At 47.8% G+C, this 20,838-nt stretch overlaps 1 protein-coding gene across 1 annotated transcript in view; it reads left to right on the top strand.

Moving 5' to 3' along the window:
- Positions 1-20,838, top strand: part of LOC139268803 (glutathione hydrolase 5 proenzyme-like) — a 101,436-nt gene that overhangs the window by 55,384 nt on the left and 25,214 nt on the right. Inside the window, exons 5-8 of the mRNA XM_070887517.1 lie at positions 13,828-13,997; positions 15,586-15,732; positions 17,614-17,744; positions 19,322-19,503. Of these exons, the coding sequence (XP_070743618.1) occupies positions 13,828-13,997; positions 15,586-15,732; positions 17,614-17,744; positions 19,322-19,503 (630 nt within the window). The remainder of the gene's footprint in view (positions 1-13,827; positions 13,998-15,585; positions 15,733-17,613; positions 17,745-19,321; positions 19,504-20,838) is intronic.

The raw sequence follows: 20,838 nt of genomic DNA, 5'->3' as shown, positions 1-20,838 counted from the left end.
CCGTTCCCAGCATCAGAGGTAGGTGGCGTTGGGTCGGGTCGGGGAGAGAGGTTCGGTTCAGGTTGGCGGGGGGGGGGAGAGGGAGGGGGAGGGTTAGGGGAGAGGGAGGGGGAGGGAGGGAGAGAGGGAGAGGGAGGGAGAGAGAGGGAGGGAGAGGGAGGGAGGGAGAGGGAGGGAGGGAGGGAGGGAGGGAGAGAGAGGGAGCAGGAGTGGCAGCGTCAGGCGGGTCGGGTCGGGTCGGGTCCGGGGGGGGCGGGAAAGCAGGAGCGGGAGTCGGGAGGAAGCAGGAGCTGGCAGTGGGAGGAGCCTTATTCACGCAGCCCCAGTGAGGCCATTCGGCCAGGGCTAGGGGCTGCGTGCTTCGGGCCCCTCCCACACAGTTTCGGGCGCCTGGAGCTACTGCACTTGCGTGCCCACTGTAGCGCATGTGCAGAGCTCCCGGCACTGTTTTCAGCGCAGGGACCTGGCTCCGCCCCCTACAGCTCCTGCTGCGCCGCGCCGAGGGCCAGAGGACTTGCAGGGAGGTGGAGAATACGGAGGGTTTTTTTAGGCGCACTTTGTGGCGCGAAAAACGGGCGCCCAGGTCGGGACTGCGCTGCTCTAGGCGCGGCTCGGAACTTGGGCCCATAATGTCCAGATATCGGCCATTTTGGCACAAAATGAAAACTGACGGGCTTTTTTAGGAGACTTATCACCGAGCATTATTTTTCCCATGTGCTTAACGCTGAGAAAAAAATATTACTGCCCGCCCACTTTTTTGGGGTGGAATCAGCAGAATGGGTGATTTCAATGCCCATATTATCACCCAGCATTACTTTCCTCATGGGCTTAACGCCGAGATTCAATAATAATGCCTGCCCACTGTTTTTTGTTGTAAAGAGGATATTTACCCAAACTAGTGGCCATGGAGATCGCCAGTAGTTTCAATTTCATCACCTCGCACACATATCGCCCGCTCAAAAAACCACCCACAAAAAGTGGAACTAACCGGGACGGATGCCAGCGTTAAATCCCACTCTTACATGAGGGTCTGATATCAGAAAGATTTGCCTGAAAGAGCGCTGATGTGAGTGACACTGCTGTGTGTGTGCAGCTCAGACATCAATGGTGCCCATCATCTTGGTGCCAGTTAAAAGTTTATGTTGATTGATGTTAAGTTTATTTAACCTTTTCACGGTAAGGAATCACCAGTATGTATCTGAGACAATGGACAACAAGGTTATGTTCAATAACAAAAGTTTAATACCAACATTGGTCTGAAGTCATAAGTAACATAACACCCAATAACACCCAAGCCCCATTCACATCCCACTTTTTCCACCATTGACATAATCACATGGTCAACATGTCCAGCAACACAGAATACAAAGGCAAAGCAGGAGTGTGGTCCCCAGCCCCCATACATTGCAACAAATTGCATACACCCAGATGGAGATATAACACAGCCATCACCTGCGCACATGCACCTCACTTTCCTTCCCCCCTCTCTTTCTTCTCCCCACCTCTATCCCTTCCCCTCCTCGCTCCACAGCACCTGGGCGAGGAGCTCCTCAGGCGGTGCCTCATTGGGAGAGATGAAGGCAGATGCGTTGGTTGGATGGGTACGGGAGCGGGGGTGCCGAGGGGGCAACATTCTCTGATGCAGAAGCAGGATCTTGGTTCTTGCTCGCATCTGTCGTTCGCAGTGGTGGTGCGGAACCTAGGGGTGGAGTGCCACGCTCTGGGACCACTGGGAGCGCTCTGCCACCAGTGTTCCTGGCTACCAGCTCCAGGGCCTCCTCCATCCCTTCCATGTTATGTCTTAGTTGTTGGACAAAAACTCGGTGCCAACAATGTTCTTGTTGCTTAGTAGGCTTTTTGCTACTGATGAATCTCCGTCGTGCCTCCCACAACAGCCAGCCAAGCACACACCACAGCCACACACTCTTTGAGTGCCTCTGAGCTCCCTTTCTCTCTGTCTCCTCTTCTGCGCATGTCATGAGGACCTTTGACCTCCTGAATCGTGGGAATCGAGCGTTGCCATGCCGTTGGTAAGGATGACCACGCTTTACAGCAGAAGGTCAAAAAAATTTACCGCTGCTGTCCATTTGATATCGCTCGCGGTAATACCCATTTTCAAAGATGTAACCTAGGTGTTTTGAGAATGGGCGAGAAGCCGGCGATCTGAAAACCCTTTTTTACCGCTCACGCCGGAAATAACACCCATTTTTGGGTGATAAGCTCAAAAGTGGAGGTTCTAGCCCAGAAAGACTTGCATTTACATCCTCAGGCTCCCAAAGTGCTTCAGTGACTCCGTGGTATCTTGGCACATGCTCACCTTGACTCAGAAGGTTGTGGGTTCAAGTCCCACTCCAGATACTTGAGCACAAAATCTCGGCTGACATTTCAGCGCAGTGTTGAAGGAGCCGTCAGAGGTGCCGTCTTTCAGATGAGACATTAAACCGACGTCTAGCCTGCTATCTCAGGTGGATGTAAAAGATCCCACGGCACTATTTGAAAGAGCAGTCAAGTTCTCAACTTGCCAATATTTATCCCTCAACCAACATCACTGAATCAGCTCATGATCTCAGTGTTGATTGTGGGCGTTTTCAAAGTGTACCCGCTGTTGGAAAAATGTCCTGAAAATCATGTTCCCATTCAACTTCCTCGATTTTGAGGGACTGCCTATTATGATTGTTGTGTATGGAGAAAGAGTCAGACTACTGTGAGCTCAAAGTAAAGTGTGACCGTAGTCTTTTATTGCTGGTCTCCAGAGTGCCTCTTCAACCTGTGATGCCTTCTTAAATACCTGTGTTCCCAAGGGATTATGCGATCCCTAGGGACTCCAGGGAATGAGCCTTCTGGTGGCTCTACAGAGTAAATACAAGTCTACATATATAACAACATTCCCCCCCCAAAGTCAATAGTGTAACTATTTACAAGGTGAGTCAATCTGGGGCCCTTCTTGCCCTGGTTGATCGTCTCAGTGTGAAAGCTGGTGTTGTTGAATCATTGGTTGGGCCCTTGCTGGGCTGCTGTGCAGCTGGCCTTGCTGAGCTGCCTGGTGTGTTGGGCCCTGCTGGGCTGCTGTGGATGATGGGTTTTGCTTTGTGGTCAACCGTGGTGCCGGTTGCCACTGGTGTGTATGTTGTGGGATCAAAAAAGGTAGGGTCCAAGATGGGTTGCTCAGGGTAGTCCGTAAATCTGAGTTTGATTTGGTCCAAGTGTTTCCGATGAATGAGTCCATTTGAAAGTTTGACCCGAAACACCCTGCTCCCCTCTTTGGCCGCAACAGTGCCGGGAAGCCACTTGGAACCTTGTCCATAATTTAAAACAAATACAGGATCATTGATTTCAATCTCATGTGACACATTTGCGCTGTCATGGTATGCACTTTGTTGAAGCCACCTGCTCTCTACCTGTTCATGTAGATCAGGGTGAGCTAACGAGAGCCTTGTCTTAAGTGCCCTTTTCATGAGCAGTTCAGCAGGTGGGATCCCAGTGAGTGAGTGCGGTCTCGTGCGGTAGCTAAGCAGGACTCGGGATAGGCGAGTCTGCAGTGAGCCTTCAGTTACCCTCTTCAAGCCCTGCTTGATAGTTTGCACTGCTCTCTCTGCCTGACCATTGGACGCTGGTTTAAATGGGGCAGATGTGACGTGTTTGTTCCTGTTACGGGTCATGAATTCTTTGAATTCAGCCCTGGTAAAACATGGCCCGTTGTCGCTCACCAGGACATCAGGTAAGCCGTGTGTGGCAAACATGGCCCGCAGGCTTTGAGTGGTGGCAGTAGATTGGCTAGCCGACATTATCTCACAGTCAATCCACTTGGAGTACGCGTCTACAACCACAAGGAACATTTTACCCAAGAACGGACCTGCATAGTCGACGTGTACCCTAGACCACGGTTTGGAGGACCAAGACCATAAACTTAGCGCCGCCTCCCTGGGTACTTTGCTTAACTGCGAGCATGTATTACATCTGTGAACGCAGGACTCGAGTAAGTCCGCATCGATACCAGGCCACCACACATGGGATCTGGCTATCGCTTTCATCATTACGATGCCTGGGTGGGTACTATGGAGGTCATTGATGAAGGTGTCTCTGCCCTTCTTGGGGATCACTACTCGATTGCCCCACAGAAGGCAGTCTGCCTGTATAGACATTTCATCTTTGCGCCGCTGGAACGGCTTTATCTCTTCCTGCATTTCCACTGGGCCACTGGACCAGCTCCCGTGAAGCACACAGTTTTTGACTAGAGATAATAAGGGGTCCTGGCTTGTCCAGATTTTGATCTGTCGGGCAGTGACGGATGATTGCTCACTCTGAAATGCTTCCATAACCATGGCTAGATCTGCGGGCTGCGCCATTTCCACCCCCGTGGTGGGTAATGGCAGCCTACTGAGAGCATCGGGGCAGTTTTCTGTGCCTGGCCTGTGCGGATGGCGTAGTTGTTTGCGGACAATGTGAGCGCCCATCTCTGGATGCGGGCCGATGCGTTGGTATTCATCCCTTTACTCTTGGAAAACAGGGATATAAGTGGCTTATGGTCAGTTTCCAATTTGAATTTTAGCCCAAACAGGTATTGATGCATTTTCTTTACCCCATAGACACACGCTAACGCTTCTTTTTCAATCATGCTGTAGGCTCTCTCAGCCTTAGACAGACTCCTGGATGCATCAGCAACAGGTTGCAGTTTTCCGAAATCATTAGCTTGTTGCAACACACACCCGACACCATATGACGACGCTAGTACCAAACGCTTACATGGATCATGCAACACAAGCAATTTGTTTGAGCATAACAATTTTCTCGCTTTTACAAAGGCATTTTCTTGGCTTTTGCCCCAAACCCATTTGCAAAAGCCTGATGCCGTCCGCCACAATCCTCCTTCCCAGGAGCTCCACTTCTGGCGCCAGGAAAACGCACTTCGAGCGTTTTAACCATAGCCTCACGTGGTTGAGTCGACTAAGAACCTCCTCCAGGTTCAGCAGGTGCTTGACTGTGTTCCGATCTGTGACCAAGACGTCGTCCTGGAAGACCATGGTGTGCGGGACCGACTTCTGTAAACTGTCCATGTTTCTCTGGAATATCGCCGTTGCTGATCGGATTCCAAACGGGCACCTGTTATAAACAAAAAGACCTTTGTGCGTGTTGATGCAGGTGAGGGCCTTCGATGATTCTTCCAGTTCCTGCGTCATGTAGGCTGAAGTCAGATCCAGCTTTATGAACGTCTTTCCTCCCACCAGCGTTGCAAAGAGGTCGTCGGCTTTTGGTAGTGGGTATTGGTCCTGCAGGGAGAAACGATTGATAGTTACTTTGTAATCGCCACAGCTTCTGACGGTGCCGTCTCCCTTGAGGACTGGGACAATAGGACTGGCCCACTCGCTGAACTCGATCGGGGAAATGATGCCCTCTCGTTGCAGCCGATCTAGCTCAATCTCTACCCTTTCTCTCATCATGTACGGTACTGCTCTCGCCTTGTGATGGATGGGTCGCGCCCCCGGAATTAGGTTGATCTGCACTTTTGCTCCTTGGAATTTCCCGATGCCTGGTTCGAAAAGTGAAGGAAATTTGTTTAAGACCTGAGCACACAAAGTGTCGTCAGCGGACGAGAGCGCTCGGACATCGTCCCAGTTCCAGCCTAACTTTCCCAGCCAGCTGCTGCCGAGCAGCGTGGGACCATTGCCCGGTACCACCCAGAGTGGTAGCTTGTGCACTGCTCCATCATAGGAGACCTTTATGGTAGCTCTGCCAATTACAGGAATCGGTTCTTTTGTGTAAGTTCTTAGTCATGTGCGAATTGGGAGTTGAGACTGGCCTTGAGGCCTTGTCGCACCACAACCTTTCGAAAGTCTTTTTGCCCATGATGGACTGGCTCGCGCCCGTGTCCAGCTCCATTGACACCAGGAGTCCATTTAGTTCAACATTCAGCATTATCAGGGGACAATTCGTGGTGAATGTGTGCACCCCATGTACCTCTGCCTCCTCTCTCTAAGGCTCTGGTTCGTAGTGATCCTCCGTGGATCTGTCCTCCTCTGGAACTTGGTGGTTTGCAGATTTAACAGGCTTAGCAGCTCACCTGCACACTCGTTGGAGATGTCCCATTGTTCCACAGCCCTTGCAAACGTATCCTTTGAATCGGCATGAATGGAAACGATGATCACCCCCGCAGCGCCAACAAGATGTTAATGGCCTTACATTCATCACCCTTGATGGTGGACTCTGAGATATCTGCGGACGTGTAGCTGCAAGTATGTGTGACCTGTCCTGTCCGTTACGATTCGACAACAACATCACTTTGTTCACAGTACTTGTAGCAGCATTTGTGTGCTGAGAGATTTGCTTAGTATTGTCACTTGTGGCAATGAACACCTGGGCTATCGCTATGGCCTTACTCAAGGTTGGGGTCTCTACAGTCAAAAGCTTGCGAAGTATTATTTCGTGGCCAATGCTAAGTACGAAAAAGTCTCTGAGCATGTGTCCAAATGTCCTTCAAGTTCGCAATGTCCTGCTCGGCGACATAACTCGCCACCTCCTGGCCTTCAGACCTTTTGTAGGTGTAGAACCGGTACCTCGCCATCAGAACGCTTTCCTTCGGGTTCAAATGCTCTCGGACCAGTGTGCACAAATCATCGTATGATTTCTCCGTGGGTTTCGCTGGAGTGAGCAGATTCTTCATGAGGCCGTACGTTGGTGCCCCACAGATGGTGAGGAGGATCGCTCTACGTTTGGCAGTGCTGTCTTCCCCATCTAGCTCGTTGGTCACGAAGTATTGGTCGTGTTGCTCCACAAAAGTTTCCCAATCATCTCCCTCCAAAAATTTCTCCAGGATGCCCACTGTTCTCTGCATCTTTGGGTTCGCTATCTGTATCTCGTCGCCAGTTGTTGTGTATGGAGAAAGAGTCAGACTGAACACTGTGAGCTCAAAGTAAAGTGTGACCTTAGTCTTTTATTGCAGGTCTCCAGAGTGCCTCTCCAACCTGTGAAGCCTTCTTAAATACCTGTGCTCCCAAGGGATTATGGGATCCCTTGGGACTCCAGGGAATGAGCCCTCTGGTGGCTGTACAGAGTAAATACAAGTCCACATATATAACAATGATGATGGTTGATTGTGGGACCTTGCTGTGCACAAATTGATTGCTGTATTTCCTATATTACAAGTGACTGCAGTTCAAAAGCGCTTTGGGATGTCCTGAGGTTGTGAAAGGCGCTATATAAAGGCAAGTCTTTCTTTGAAGTACATTTGAAATGTAGTCACTGTTGTAATGTACTCACCAGTATGGCATTTTCCAGTTCCCACATCTGCCAACCCACAGCCTCTCTGAGGCGACTTCCAATTAGTACCAATTTGATTTCCACTTTTGTCCTCAATAGCAGCATCAAACAATCCCAGGCATGGATAGATGTAGAGTGATGTTTTCATTACTCAAAACTAACCTCAGAAGCTTACGAAATGACAATTAAACTTCACATGTGCGAGATTTCTGAGCTTCCCAATGCCTGTGTTTTGTGTGGTCCTACTTCATATTTGGATCTTGGACAACTCCTGCAGAGATCCACAAGGACACTTTGGAGATATTGTATTCCTGAAACTCTTGGCTTGCAGGGCATTGGGGTGGTGAGGAGGGTGCGTGTATGGTCGGAATTTGGGCTGGAGCGCAGTCTTGCTTTGTCTCCATGAGGTGCAAGACTGATGGGATGGTGTCATTTGCTGGTAGTCCTGTAACTTCCACCTCACTTGCCCTCTGGTTGGCTGCAAGATACAGGTGTATTTGCATGTCAGCTCCATTTCCTGGTGGAAGTGCGGCCCATAGTGTTTCAAATGCAAACTTTCCGATGGCAATTGAAGTGGAGATAAAAATAATTAACCTTGACAGTCTGACACAGGAATCAAACACAAGTAGGTTTATTTTACTTGCAAGGGAGAATCGCGCCTGCAAGCCAGCCCCTGCTGAACTCTTCCCACTCGCTCTCTTCTAACAAAGATCACACAGGGCTTTTATACAGTTACTCGGCCTATAATGGCCGGACATTCAATACATGAGACATACATTGATTTGAATGGACACTGGCCCTTGTCACTCAAGGCGAAGATGATTCCTATACCGCCTATTCCTGCTACCTTTCCCCTACCATGTCTTAGGGTGTTTATCTTATCCCCCTGTGCCTGGCTCCGATTTGACCTTTGGTCGTACTGAGTACCGTTTTTGCTGATGTGTTGGTTTGAGACCTACCATCTTGTGTTAGGACAGAAGGTACGCAATGCGGAGCCTTGAGACATTCAATACAGATGTACAGTTCTCAACCTAATTCTTGTTTCTATGTGTTTAGTTTGTAAGGGCTGCTTCTGATTTTACTTGCACGTACACACTTTAACCCTTTATTCCATGTCTGATATGTCCAGTGTGACCTATTGTCCCACTTTAGTAATCAACCACAGAGGAGCTAATTGCTACTTAAAAATAAAAACTACTTTTTTGTAGATTTGACACATTTCCCGGCATCTTTGGCTGGTACAACCAATTCCCATAATGTTGCGGCAAAGTGCCACTGGAAAATACCCTCGCCCCCCCCCCCCACCAAGGTGGGTGCCCCACTGGTGCTGGATAAGGTGTAAGTGATCACCCTGGGATTTGGGATGGGGTTTGGGCCAACTGGAAACACAGCCTCATCATACTTCTGGCAGAGAAGTGAGTCCCCAGGAATTCTGCACCCTGTATTTCTTTCTCAATAGCAGTTCTCCTTGAGTATCCAATCTTGTATGGCAGATTCCTCCACAGCCACCAGACCTATCAGCCTGTTTACTGTGCATGCTGAAGTCAGTTTTCTCAGGGGTACAGGGGTACAGCAGACAAACTTTAAAGGGACCACTGGACGCTGCCACCCAAAAGGCAAGTTTAACATTTTTTACTTACCTGAATGAGCAGGAGTGCTCCTCCTGGCTCCACATTAAAACTGCCAGTCACCACTCGTCTGCTCGCCGCCCCCTGCCGATTCTCCTCTCACCCCACCCCCCGGACTCACCTAAGGAGCAGCCGCCCACATTCGCACCCCCTCCCCCCACTCCACCCCAGTGAATTGTGAGGTGCCCACAGTTCGACCATCCTAATGAGGCCAACAGACTAATTTGCCATGGTTCTGCCACTGGCCTCTCTGGGCGTGGGCACGGTGCATTGCACTGGGATCACACCCCGCTTCAAGCGCAATCCAATCCCTAAGCCAGGAGTTTTTAGTTGAGCCCGAGCTCTCTGAATTTTCTTCAAGCCTTTCCAAGTTTTGCCATTTTAAATTCTTGTGCATCGTGGGCGTTGATTCAGATTGTACAATCTCCTGCATGACTTTACAGTCAGCCTTGTAACAGGCAGGAGATATAGAAAGAATTCAGATTTATAAAGCATCGTCCATGTCGCTCAGGACATCCCAAAGCATTTCAAAGCCAATTAAGTACTTTTGAAGTATAGCTGCTGCAGTAGGCAAATACAACACAGCAAGGTCCCACAAATAGCAATCAGATAAATGACCAGATCATTTGTTTTGGTGGAGTTGCTTGATAAATGTTGATTAGGACACCAGGAGAACTACCCTGCTCTTCTTTAAATAGTGTCACAGGAACTGTTACATCTACCTAAGAGGACAGATGGGCAATAATTTAATGGGTCGAAAATTGCGGTCGGAGGCTTCCTTCGGACAAACGCCTCCGACCCAAAACAAATCTACGAAAATGCCTGTTGGTCCCGGATTCCGGTCAGAGGCCTTTATTCGCTGCGCAGCGCACGGGACCGTGTCTTCAAGGTACATACGGGTAAGCTGGAATCATGTGGGCCTGGACCACCAATCACTATCTACTATTCTCACTGATAATAATGGGAGCTCTGTTTGTACTGGCTCCCATTACTATCAATAAGAAAACCCCCTAAAACAAGAAACACAGCACAATAAATAAAAAATCACCTCACATATGTAAAATTAATGGAAATTGTATTTTTGAAAAAAAATTTAATGGCCCTGAAATTCCGGTCGGAGGCTTCTTTCGGACGAATGCCTCTGACCGGAGAATTTTTCCGAAAGTACCTGGTGGTCCCGGAGGAGCGTGGAATTCCGTTGGGGAGGCCTTCTCTTCCCGCACTGCGAAGCACACTCCCGTCCTCCATGTTCCCACGCAGAAGATGCAGTCATGTGTGACTGATCAACCAATCAGGTACAGTATTCTCAATTAATAGCAATGGGAGCTCCGTATCTATGAGTTCTCATTGCTAGTAATTGAAAAAAAACAAACACACTAACACCAAATAAAAAATAAAAAACACACCTCACATAATTAAAATTAAAGTTAATAAATATCTTGGAGAAAAAAAATTTACGATTTTTTAAAAAGATTTTAAAATTATGGTTTAAAATAAATTTAACATAGTGGGCAGGGTTTTTAAAAATAAAATGTACTTTCTTTATTTTATTTTTTATGCTTTAAGTATGTTTTAAAACTCTTACGCATGTAAAGGTAAGCTATGCGCCGGCTTTTATCAAGCGCAAGAGTTTTGAGGACATTTTCTGGGCAAGATATGGGTAAATCCCATAATCTTGCCCTTGCAAATGTCCTCGCTCCCGATATGTAAAGGATCTATCAAGCTGGAGCTTGACAGATCGGAAAAGCCGGTTTTCAGCGCATGCGCATTGTGCACTGAAAATCGGCTTTTGCGATGCCTTCCCGGGTCCGTACACACTCCGTATGGACCCAAGGAGGGTGGAATTTCTGCACCAATAGGGTTAAAAATAAACTTTCCTAAATGGACAAAGTTTTTAACATAAAAATGAGTGATTAAATTTAATTTTTCTATGTCTTAAAACTCTTACACTGGTATAAGACTTGGGCAAATAGCCCAAACTTTGTCCTGCGGATGTACTTCCTGCGGGGATGCGTTCGATCTATCTAAAGAAATTTTGACAGATCGGAGAAGGTGGTTTTCGGTGCATGTGCATTGCGCACCGAGAACCGGCTTTTGCGAGGCCTTGCCGGGTGCCTGCGCACTGCGAGGCTGCAATTTTCGGCCCAATATCTTATCTGAAAAAGCAGCACCTCCGACAGTGCAGCACTGAAGTGTCAGCCTGAATTATGCATTCATGTCTTTGCAGCGGAGTTTGAACCCATGGCTTTCTAACTCAGCAAGAGAGAGTGCTATCCCTGAACAAAGGCTAACAATTATGATTTACTAATGGTACATCAGAATCTGTTTTAAAAGGAAAATGTGTGCTGGCTGTGAACTACAAAGAGCAGATGTTCAACAACAACTTACAGTGCATCTGGCATTATTTACAATGAGATAGAAAGGGATATGATAGACACTGTACAAGAGGGAAGTGGTGCAGTGGCTTTGTTACTGGATAAGTGACCCAGATTAGCTCCAGCAAAGGCAAGTTCAAATCCCACCATATCAGTTTTTTAAAATCTTGAAATAAAAAGCTGTTACCATGAAGCTGTCAGATCGTCTTGAAAACCCAACTGGTTCACTAATGTCCTTACCCGGTTTGACCTATCTGTGACTCCATCCCATACTAACATGGTCACATTGCTGTGACCTTGACCAGGTGGCCTTGGTTGTAGATCAAAAGCCAGATTGTAGGGCCGTAGTTGTAGGACTTTGGAGGGAAAGGGATAGTTTGAGGTGGAGGGGTATTGGGTGGGAGGCCGGGCAGAGGTGGGTGAGAGACAGGTGAATGATGTCTGCAAGAGTAGGTAAAGTTGGTTGATCAGGAAGTGGCATATGCAGGGATTGAGCAGCAGTAGCAGGCTTTCTGGATACGGTGAGTGAGCTGAGGAGGAGCTGAGGGAGAAATTGCAAAGAACAGTAAAATTGAGGGCATACTTAGGCGAAGGCCAGATGGGGAAGCGAGGAGTTGTGAGAGCTGTGGGGGACAACGATGAAGTCAAAGGAGGCAATAGTCTCCATGTGAAGGGACACATTTCAATGAAAACAAATTGGCACAATGAGTCTGAAGTGGGGATTGGGAGTAGGTAGGGAGAGGCCTGAGGATATGAATAGTGGTGATGGGGATGGGGAGGCGCTAGGGTTCTGTTTGGAAGGGACTGGCCACCCAGTAAGTGTGAAAACGGAAGTAAAACCAGAAAGGTTCAATTTCATATTACTGCATCCACCCCTCCCACAAACCGTTCTAATTCTCACACGCACCCCGTGTTTTTAATGCAGTAAACTGTGCCTGAGTTGCAGTTCTGCCAATAGGAAATGACTTACAGGACCCGCATTACCAGACGTGAAGGGTCAGTGTAATTTATAGCTGTCTTTTTTAACTAGCTGTGCTGTGGCCCTTCGAATCTGGGTCTTTCTTGGCCTGTACTATTTACTGAACTATTGGAGACCTACTTATACCCCATCAGGGGATATAAATTTCCTTTTGTCTGCTATTTTAAGTGAACTGGTTAACGTGTTCCTATTAGTTTTCTGTCTACAATATCTTAACAACTTGCACTTAAATATTGCATTTAATGTAGAAAAGCACTTCATAGGAGGTGTAATCAGACAAAAAATGGAAGCCGAGTCAAAGAAGGAAATAATGGAGGGGTGACCAAAGGTGGGTTTTAATGAGCATCTTAAAAGAAAGAGAGAATTTTTAAAAATTTGTTCACGGGACGTGGGCATCGCTGGGAAGCATTTATTGCCCATCCCTAATTGACCTTGAGAAGATGGCGCTAGGTCGCCTTCTTGAACCGCTGCAGTACGTGTGGTGAAGGTGCTCTCACAGTGCTGTTAGGGAGATCCAGGATTGTAACCCAGCGACGATGAAGGAACGGCGATATATTTCCAAGTTCGGATGGTGTGTGACTGGGAGGGGAACGTGGAGGTGGTGGTGTCCCCATGCGCCTGCTGCCCTTGTCCTTCTAGGTGGTAGAGGTGGCGGGTTTGGGAGGTGCTGTCGAAGAAGCCTTGGCAAGTTTCTGCAGTGCATCTTGTAGATGGTACACACTGCAGCCACAGTGCACCAGTGGTGGAGGGAGTGAATGTTTAAGGTGGTGGATGGGGTGCCAATCAAGCGGGCTGCTTTATACTAGATGGTATTGAGCTTCCTCAGTGTTGTTAGAGCTGCACTCATCCAGGCAAGTGGAGAGTATTCCATCACACTCCTGACTTGTGCCTTGTAGATGGTGGAAAGGCTTTGGGGAGTCAGGAGGTGAGACACTCGCCGCAGAAAACCCAGCCTCTGACCCACTCTTGTAGCCACAGTATTTATGTGGCTGGTCCAGTTAAACATTTGGTCAATGGTGACCCCCAGGATGTTGATGGTGGGGGATTTGGCAATAATAATGCATTGATTGTCAAGGGGCGGTGATTGGACTCTCTTGGAGATAGTCATAACCTGGGACTACTGTGGTGCGGGACTTTCAGAATTTAGGGACAAGATGGTTGAAGGCATGACCGCCAATGGTGGAGAGCAGGGGGTGGGGGGATGCACAAGAGGCCAAGTCAGAGCAATGCAAAGTTCTGGGTTGTGGACACTAGAGGCGGTTCCAGAGAAAGGGAGGGGTGACATTAAGAGGAATTTAAACATAGGACGATCATTTTAAATTGGAGGTGTTGGGGAACAGAAGCCAATGTAAGTCAGTGAGCACAGGGGTTATGGGTGAAAAGGACATGGTGCAGGATTGGATACAGCCTGCCTAATGTCTTTTAAAATAATGCATCGAGAAAGTTGACACAAACAAGTTAATCAGTGTGTTAAAAGTAGCACACAAAGGGAACTAAACCCCTTGATAGTACAGGCACACTGTCGATTGATTAAGTTGCATCTGAAGATGGTTCAGAGGTTTAAATTAATCAATAACTATTTTCCCTTTAGTTCACTGTTTTACCACAACACTGGCGAGCTGCGTGACCATGTGCGGTACCCTCAGCTTGCGAAAACACTGAAGATCATCGCAGAGCAAGGACCTGATGCTTTCTACAGTGGTAAGATCGGACAGGATCTCATTGCAGACATACAGGAGGAAGCCACGCATCATAATTCAGGTATGTCTCTTCCTACGTTGTCCTGTGCAATCCTAGGAATAGTAGAACTAAAGAATGTCAGGGGTGATACCATGATTCAGTGCTGTAGGGACTCAGGAGACCCAGTGGTCCAAACTGTAATTTTCTGTCTAATACTTGTAATGGACAGAAGATCCGAGGCTCCCTGCATGTCACATTCCCCGGTGGGAGTGTCGGATCATGGAATCACCCCTTATTTTGCTAGTGATGTGCATCGCCTGCGAAACTCATAGCTGTCATATTAGCACTCTGTTGATAGTAAGTGATCTTGAACAGGGCGCCCGATCCAATGTGGCAGGTGCACACTTCAACTACCCGTTTGACGCCTGAAAATCCGCTATCCATTCAGGGAGCTCTGGTAGATTGCACCTAGTCATTGAGGGAAGGGAGTAGAAAACAAACAGAGGAGAGGAAGAGGGAAAGAAAGGAGAAAAAAGCAAATAAAATGAAAAGCCCCAGACATTTACCTGCTTTCCATAACCCTCGGTGCATCAATACATCATCATCATAGGCAGTCCCTTGAATCGAGGATGACTTGCTTCCACGCCAAAAAGGGATGAGTTCACAGGTGTTTCAATGAAGGATCTAATATTCCAGGTGCTGAACTACATCTTGAAGTGTGGAAGATGCCTGTGCGAGGATGTGTTTAACGTGTGGTGGTCGTTGCACACCTGCCACCACACGGGCTTGACAGAGGTAGGTCTTGGTCCAGTGGCAGGGATTAACCAAGATGACTAGAGACCAGCTCTGCTGCATGGAGCTAGTGTGCACACATATCGCAGTGTGGGCTGGCCTGTGCTACCTCTGGGCCCTCGCCTCTTCTGGGCCTGAACTCACGCCTCTCCTGGGCCCTGATCATGTCGCTCTACGAACTCTTGCTGCTCCTCCACCCCGACCTCGCCGCTCCTGCTGTACCTGCCCGCGCTCCAATCAGTGACCTGGATTTGGGTGACGTCAACTTCAGTCGCCCTCTTCACAGCCGTCACCCTCCTGCAGCAGCACGCGTTGTACCTTGTAGTGGCACGCCTCCACATTCTTTTAAGGCTCCGACCTGCCTCTGGTGTTCCTCACAGGTCGGGACCACGCCATCAATACACTTGCCGGAAGGCAACAGGTCGGCTCGCCAACTCTGATTGGACATGTTCCTGGAGGTTTCATCACATGACCTCCAATCACCCCGCCCCACACTCCCGTCATTCGTTGCCCGACTTCAATCCTTGCCCCGTCTTCCCACGGCCAATTAGCAAACAAACAGACTAGTTGTTACCTGATTGGATGATTCTTGGCTGTCAGTAAAACTCATTTTTCTCCTCTCCAATATTTGTATAACCAATAAATAAAAGTGGTCAAAGAAAATGAAACCCAAAAAAATATTTTAATGCCCCTCTGAATTTTCTCCTGGGTGGCTTGGATCACTGTCCTGGAGATGAACCTTTAATTCCTGGAGACTCCAGGACAATCCTGGAAGGTTGGCAAACGGCACTGATCCTCCTGATCACACTTCAAACAAACACTGAGTATTTACTAAAGATTCAGTCATTTGATTTCACTGCTTTCTCCTTGTGTGTAGATGGCACTTTAACAATTGAAGATTTGAAACAGTACAAAGCTTTAGTGATGGAGCCCCTGAATATTTCACTGGGTGACTATGTGATGTATTCTCCATCCCTGCCCGCAAAGGGATTCATTCTCAGCTTCATCCTCAACATACTGAAAGGTAGGTACAACTATACCAGTTCTGACGAAAGGTCATCAACCTGAAACGTTAACTCTGTTTCTCTCTCCACAGATGCTGCCTGACTTGCTGAGTGTCTCCAGCATTTTCTGTTTCCATACCAGTGTCCGTCTATGTATCTGCCTCTTTATGCATGCCTGTTCATTCATGTTTTCTCTCTGTTTATGTTTCTGTCTATCTATATCTGTTTGTCCATGTTTCCTCGCAGTTTCTCCCCATCAGCCGCCATAACTTAACTCCCCAAAGGCATAGTGTAAACACCACTGATCCAGAGTTTCTACAGTTCTTCCAACAAAGTCTCAACTTATGATTGGGAGAAACCCAACCAAAATCCTATTTCTTTATGTTTCTGTCAGCTGCAATGGGAGCCAGTGGCTGAGGCACATTCTTTGTGCAGATTAGAGGGAGCTTTACTCTGTATGTAACCCGTGCTGTACCTGCCCTGAGAATGTTTGATGGGACAGTGTAGAGGGAGCTTTACTCTGTATCTAACCCCCTGTACCTGCCCTGGGAGTGTTTGATGGGACAGTGTAGAGGGAGCTTTACTCTGTATCTAACCCCCTGTACCTGCCCTGGGAGTGTTTGATGGGACAGTGTAGAGGGAGCTTTACTCTGTATCTAACCCCCTGTACCTGCCCTGGGAGTGTTTGATGGGACAGTGTAGAGGGAGCTTTACTCTGTATCTAACCCCATGCTGTACCTGCCCTGAGAATGTTTGATGGGACAGTGTAGAGGGAGCTTTACTCTGTATCTAACCCATGCTGTACCTGCTGTGGGTGTGTTTGATGGGACAGTGTAGAGGGAGCTTTACTCTGTATCTAACCCATGCTGTTTTTATTTATTCTCAGGATGTGTGCATCACTGGCAAGGCCAGCGTCTATTGCCCATTCCTAGTTTCCCTTGAGAACTTCCAAACCGTGTGATTATTTATTTCTCCATCCTTTGGCTTGTGAATCAGCTCTGAACATGAACAGGGTGGTTACACAATCCACATGAACATGTATGAATTCCCCTGCTAAAAGAAATCATTGATGTATTTGGATATGCAAGTGCTTTCGGGGCCGAAATTGCCCCTTTCTTTAAGAGGCGGCCACAATCGGTAACGACTCACCGCCTAGTCGGCACAGAGTCACCGAAATTTATGAACTATCCCTCCACTTGTTTCTCAGCGGTAATCGTCATGGCGACGCCCATGTTGCCACCCCCTTGGGCACGCCGACACCCCGTCGACCGGTGGCGACCCCTTTTCACCCCGTGTGGGAGATTGCCCCGTGGGAAATTTAGCTGCGGGAGCAGATCGACCGCTGCTCGGTGTCCCGGACAACTTTCCACTACGGCCACGGCCGCCATTTTATTTTAATTGTCGGCCGACTCCGAGGTCAGCCCGACAATGGCGCCCACGGGTTTGACCAGGCCTCCAACAGGCAACCCGACACCTCCTCTTGGGTACCGGGCCGCTGGTCTGGCCAAAACCCTCGCTGGTGGCCCAGTGGGTCAAAGTGAACTAACTGCAGAGTTTGCAGCGGCCCTCCCCTTTAACTGAAGGGGAGGAATGTTGTGACTCTTCAGCGCCACGTGGCATATCCGCGTCGCACTGATGTCATCAGTGAAGCGCTGATGACTCCGAGCAATGTCCGCTTCTGCCCTGCAGCTGCCCCAAACACTGCCCCTACCGGAAAAAAATCAAAGAGCTGAATTTCGCTCTGCTCTCCACCCCAAAATCTTCAAGGTTGGAGGACAATTTCGGCCCCACCATCTAACTGACAGAATTTCATTCAAGTAATAAACAAACAAAGGTAGTTCTGTGCTTCTCTCCAAGTGAATTGAACGGTAATATCGGGATATGTTTCTGATTTCCAATAGGCTTTCACTTTAAGCCTGAGTCCATGGAGGAAGATCAAAGGGTCCTGACGTACCATCGTATCATAGAGGCCTTAAAGTTTGGAAATGGACAGCTGAGTAGAATTAAAGACCCTAAGGTCCACCCGGATACTGTTAGTGGTCCCATTTTTATACTCTCTCCACAAATATTGGCAATTGAAATTATTTATGTAGAATCATGTGTTTTCTGGTAATTTATTTTTACCTTTATCGGCCGATGTTCTCTCCTTGGCTCCTGAAAGTGCCCACTGTTGCTGGAGTACAGCTCCACAGGTGAGGTTAGGCCTGTGGTGTTGGCATTCTTCATGTGTCAGCCTAGACCAACTATTTCACCATGGGGGGAGTCATGTCCAAGCCTGATCACAACCCATGGGAAGTCCACACACGGCACGATCCAGTAATGGCCATCAGGTAGGAGCCAGGTGTGGGAACCCAGGCTGATTTTATTCTCTTTAACTCAGGAACACTGTTACTATGGCCATGGGCATGACCAACAAATACAGCAAACAGCAAAGTCCTCATCCGATGGTATGTGGGACTCAGTACACCATCCGATGGTATGTGGGACTCAGTACACCATCCGATGGTATGTGGGACTCAGTACACCATCCAATGGTACGTGGGACTCAGTACACCATCCGATGGTACGTGGGACTCAGTACACCACCCGATGGTATGTGGGACTCAGTACACCACCCGATGGTATGTGAGACTCAGTACACCACCCGATGGTACGTGGGACTTAGTACACCACCCAATGGTATGTGGGGTTCAGTACCTCTGATATACATCACACCATCACTGTAACACTCTGATATACCCCACACTCCTCATTATAACACTCTGATTATACACCACATCCCTCAATGTAACACATTGATATAGATCACACACCTCACTGTACAACTCTGATACACCCCACACCCCTTATTGTAACGTTCTGATATACCCGACACCCCTCACTGTAACACCCTGCTATACCCCACATCCCTCACTGTAACACTCTGATATACCACATACACTCACTATAACACTCTGCTATACCGCACACCCCTCATTGTAATACTCTGCAATACCTCACGCCCCTTACTGTAACATTCTGATAAACCCCAGACTCACTGCAACACTCTGCTATACCCCACACCCTCACTGTAAGACTCAGACATACCCCACACCCCTCACTGTAACAATGATATACCCCACACCCCTCACTGTAACACCCTGCTGTACCCCACACCCCTCACCGAAACACTCTGATATACCCCACACTGTAACATTCTAATAAAGCCCACAACCCTCACTATAACACTGTGATATACCCTACACCAACATTGTAACACTCTGATACACACCACACCCCTCACTGCAACACTCTGATACACTCCACACCCCTCACTATACCACTCTGATATACCCCACACTCCTCACTGTAACACACTAATATATCCCACACCCCTCACTGTAACACACTGATATGCCCCACACTCGTCACTGTATTACATGGATATGCCCCACACCCCTCACTATAACACACTAAAATGCCCCACACCCCACACTGTAACACTCTGATATATGTGACTTCTCACTATAATATTCACTGATATACCACAGCCTCAGTACTGTGGGAATGGAGGTAGATTGATGCAGTGCTCCCATCTATAACTCCTGTCACCTTTTGCTGTAATTTCAGATATCCATGTTGCTCTCTGATGAGTTTGCTGAGTCGATACGACAGCGTATTGACAACCAATCCCATCCACCACAATACTATAACATTGATCCTCTGGAAATGGAGAGGTACGGCACCAGTCACGTTTCAGTGCTGGACAAGGATGGTAATGCAGTTTCCGTTACCAGCTCCATCAATCACCTGTAAGTACAGCTATCCCCTGCCACCTAAAACCAATTTAATCTCTGACCAATCACATGCCAGGAAGCGGATCATGTGAATTACATGCCTTCTGGGGCATGCACTTATTGGTTGTAATCCAAACACAGTAATCGAGTTGTGTCACATAATCAAAGATCAGTAATTCCTCTGAGCAATATTAGAATCTTTACTGTTGAAATCAATGGTTTTGTTACAATAGTACAGACTGGAATTTGATTCAAACCCATTTACCTGTGCAATAGAAACATACACGGAATATGCTGTGGTGAGATCAGAAGATTCCATTCCTTACACATCTGGATCTCACACTGAGACAGTGTCAAACAATGGCATTCCACAGCTGTCTGATTAAATGAATGCTGTCAGTTGTGGCTCAGTGTGTGGCACTCTTGCCTCAGAGTCAGAAGGTGTGGGTTTCCAGTCCCACTCCAAAGACTTGAGCACAAAATCCAGGCTGACACTCCAGCACAGTACTGAGGGAGCGCTGCACTGTCAGAGGTGCCGACTTTCAGATTAGATTTTAAATCGAGGCCCAATCTGCTTTCTCAGGCGTATGTAAAAGATTCCATGGTGCTATTTTGAAGAAGAGCAGGAGAGTTCTCCCTGGTGTTCTGGTCAATATCTATTCCCTCAACGTCACTAAAACAGATGATCTGGTCCTTATCACATTGCTGTTTGTGGGAGCTCGCTGTGCGTGAATTGACAGTTTTTTCTCCTACATTACAACAGTGACTACACTTCAAAAGTGCTTTATTCGCTGTAAAGTGCTTTGGGATGTCCTGTGGTGATGAAAGAGGCTATATTAACATAAGTGCTTCTTTCAGAGGCTTTTAATAGATTTATCAAATGGGATGCAAAAGAAAAATCAAGTGCACATAGAATTGAACTTATATATAAATAAAAACAACATATTTATATAGCACCTTTAACATCGTGAAACCTCCCAAGGTGCTTCAAGTAGTAGTATGAGATAAAAAATTTGACACCGAGCCACATAAGTAGAAATTATTGCAGTTGACGGGTCAAAGAGGGAGGTTTTAAGGAGCGTCTTGAAGGTGGAAAGAGAGGTAGAGAGGCGGAGAGGTTTAGGCTGGGAATTCCAGAGCTTGGGGCCTAGGCAACAGAAGGCACAGCCACTAAAGGTTGAGCGATTATAATCAGGGATGCACAAGAGTGCAGAATTAGAAGAGCGCAGACATCTCGGGAGGTTGTGGGGCTGGAGGAGATTCATCATCATCATCATCATCATCATAGACAGTCCCTCGAAATCGAGGAAGACTTGCTTCCACTGTTAAAGTGAGTTCTCAGATAGCTGT

This window comes from Pristiophorus japonicus, chromosome 8 (assembly GCF_044704955.1).
Source record: "Pristiophorus japonicus isolate sPriJap1 chromosome 8, sPriJap1.hap1, whole genome shotgun sequence".
Lineage (NCBI taxonomy): Eukaryota > Metazoa > Chordata > Chondrichthyes > Pristiophoridae > Pristiophorus > Pristiophorus japonicus.
This window is presented reverse-complemented; position numbering and strand designations above follow the sequence as displayed.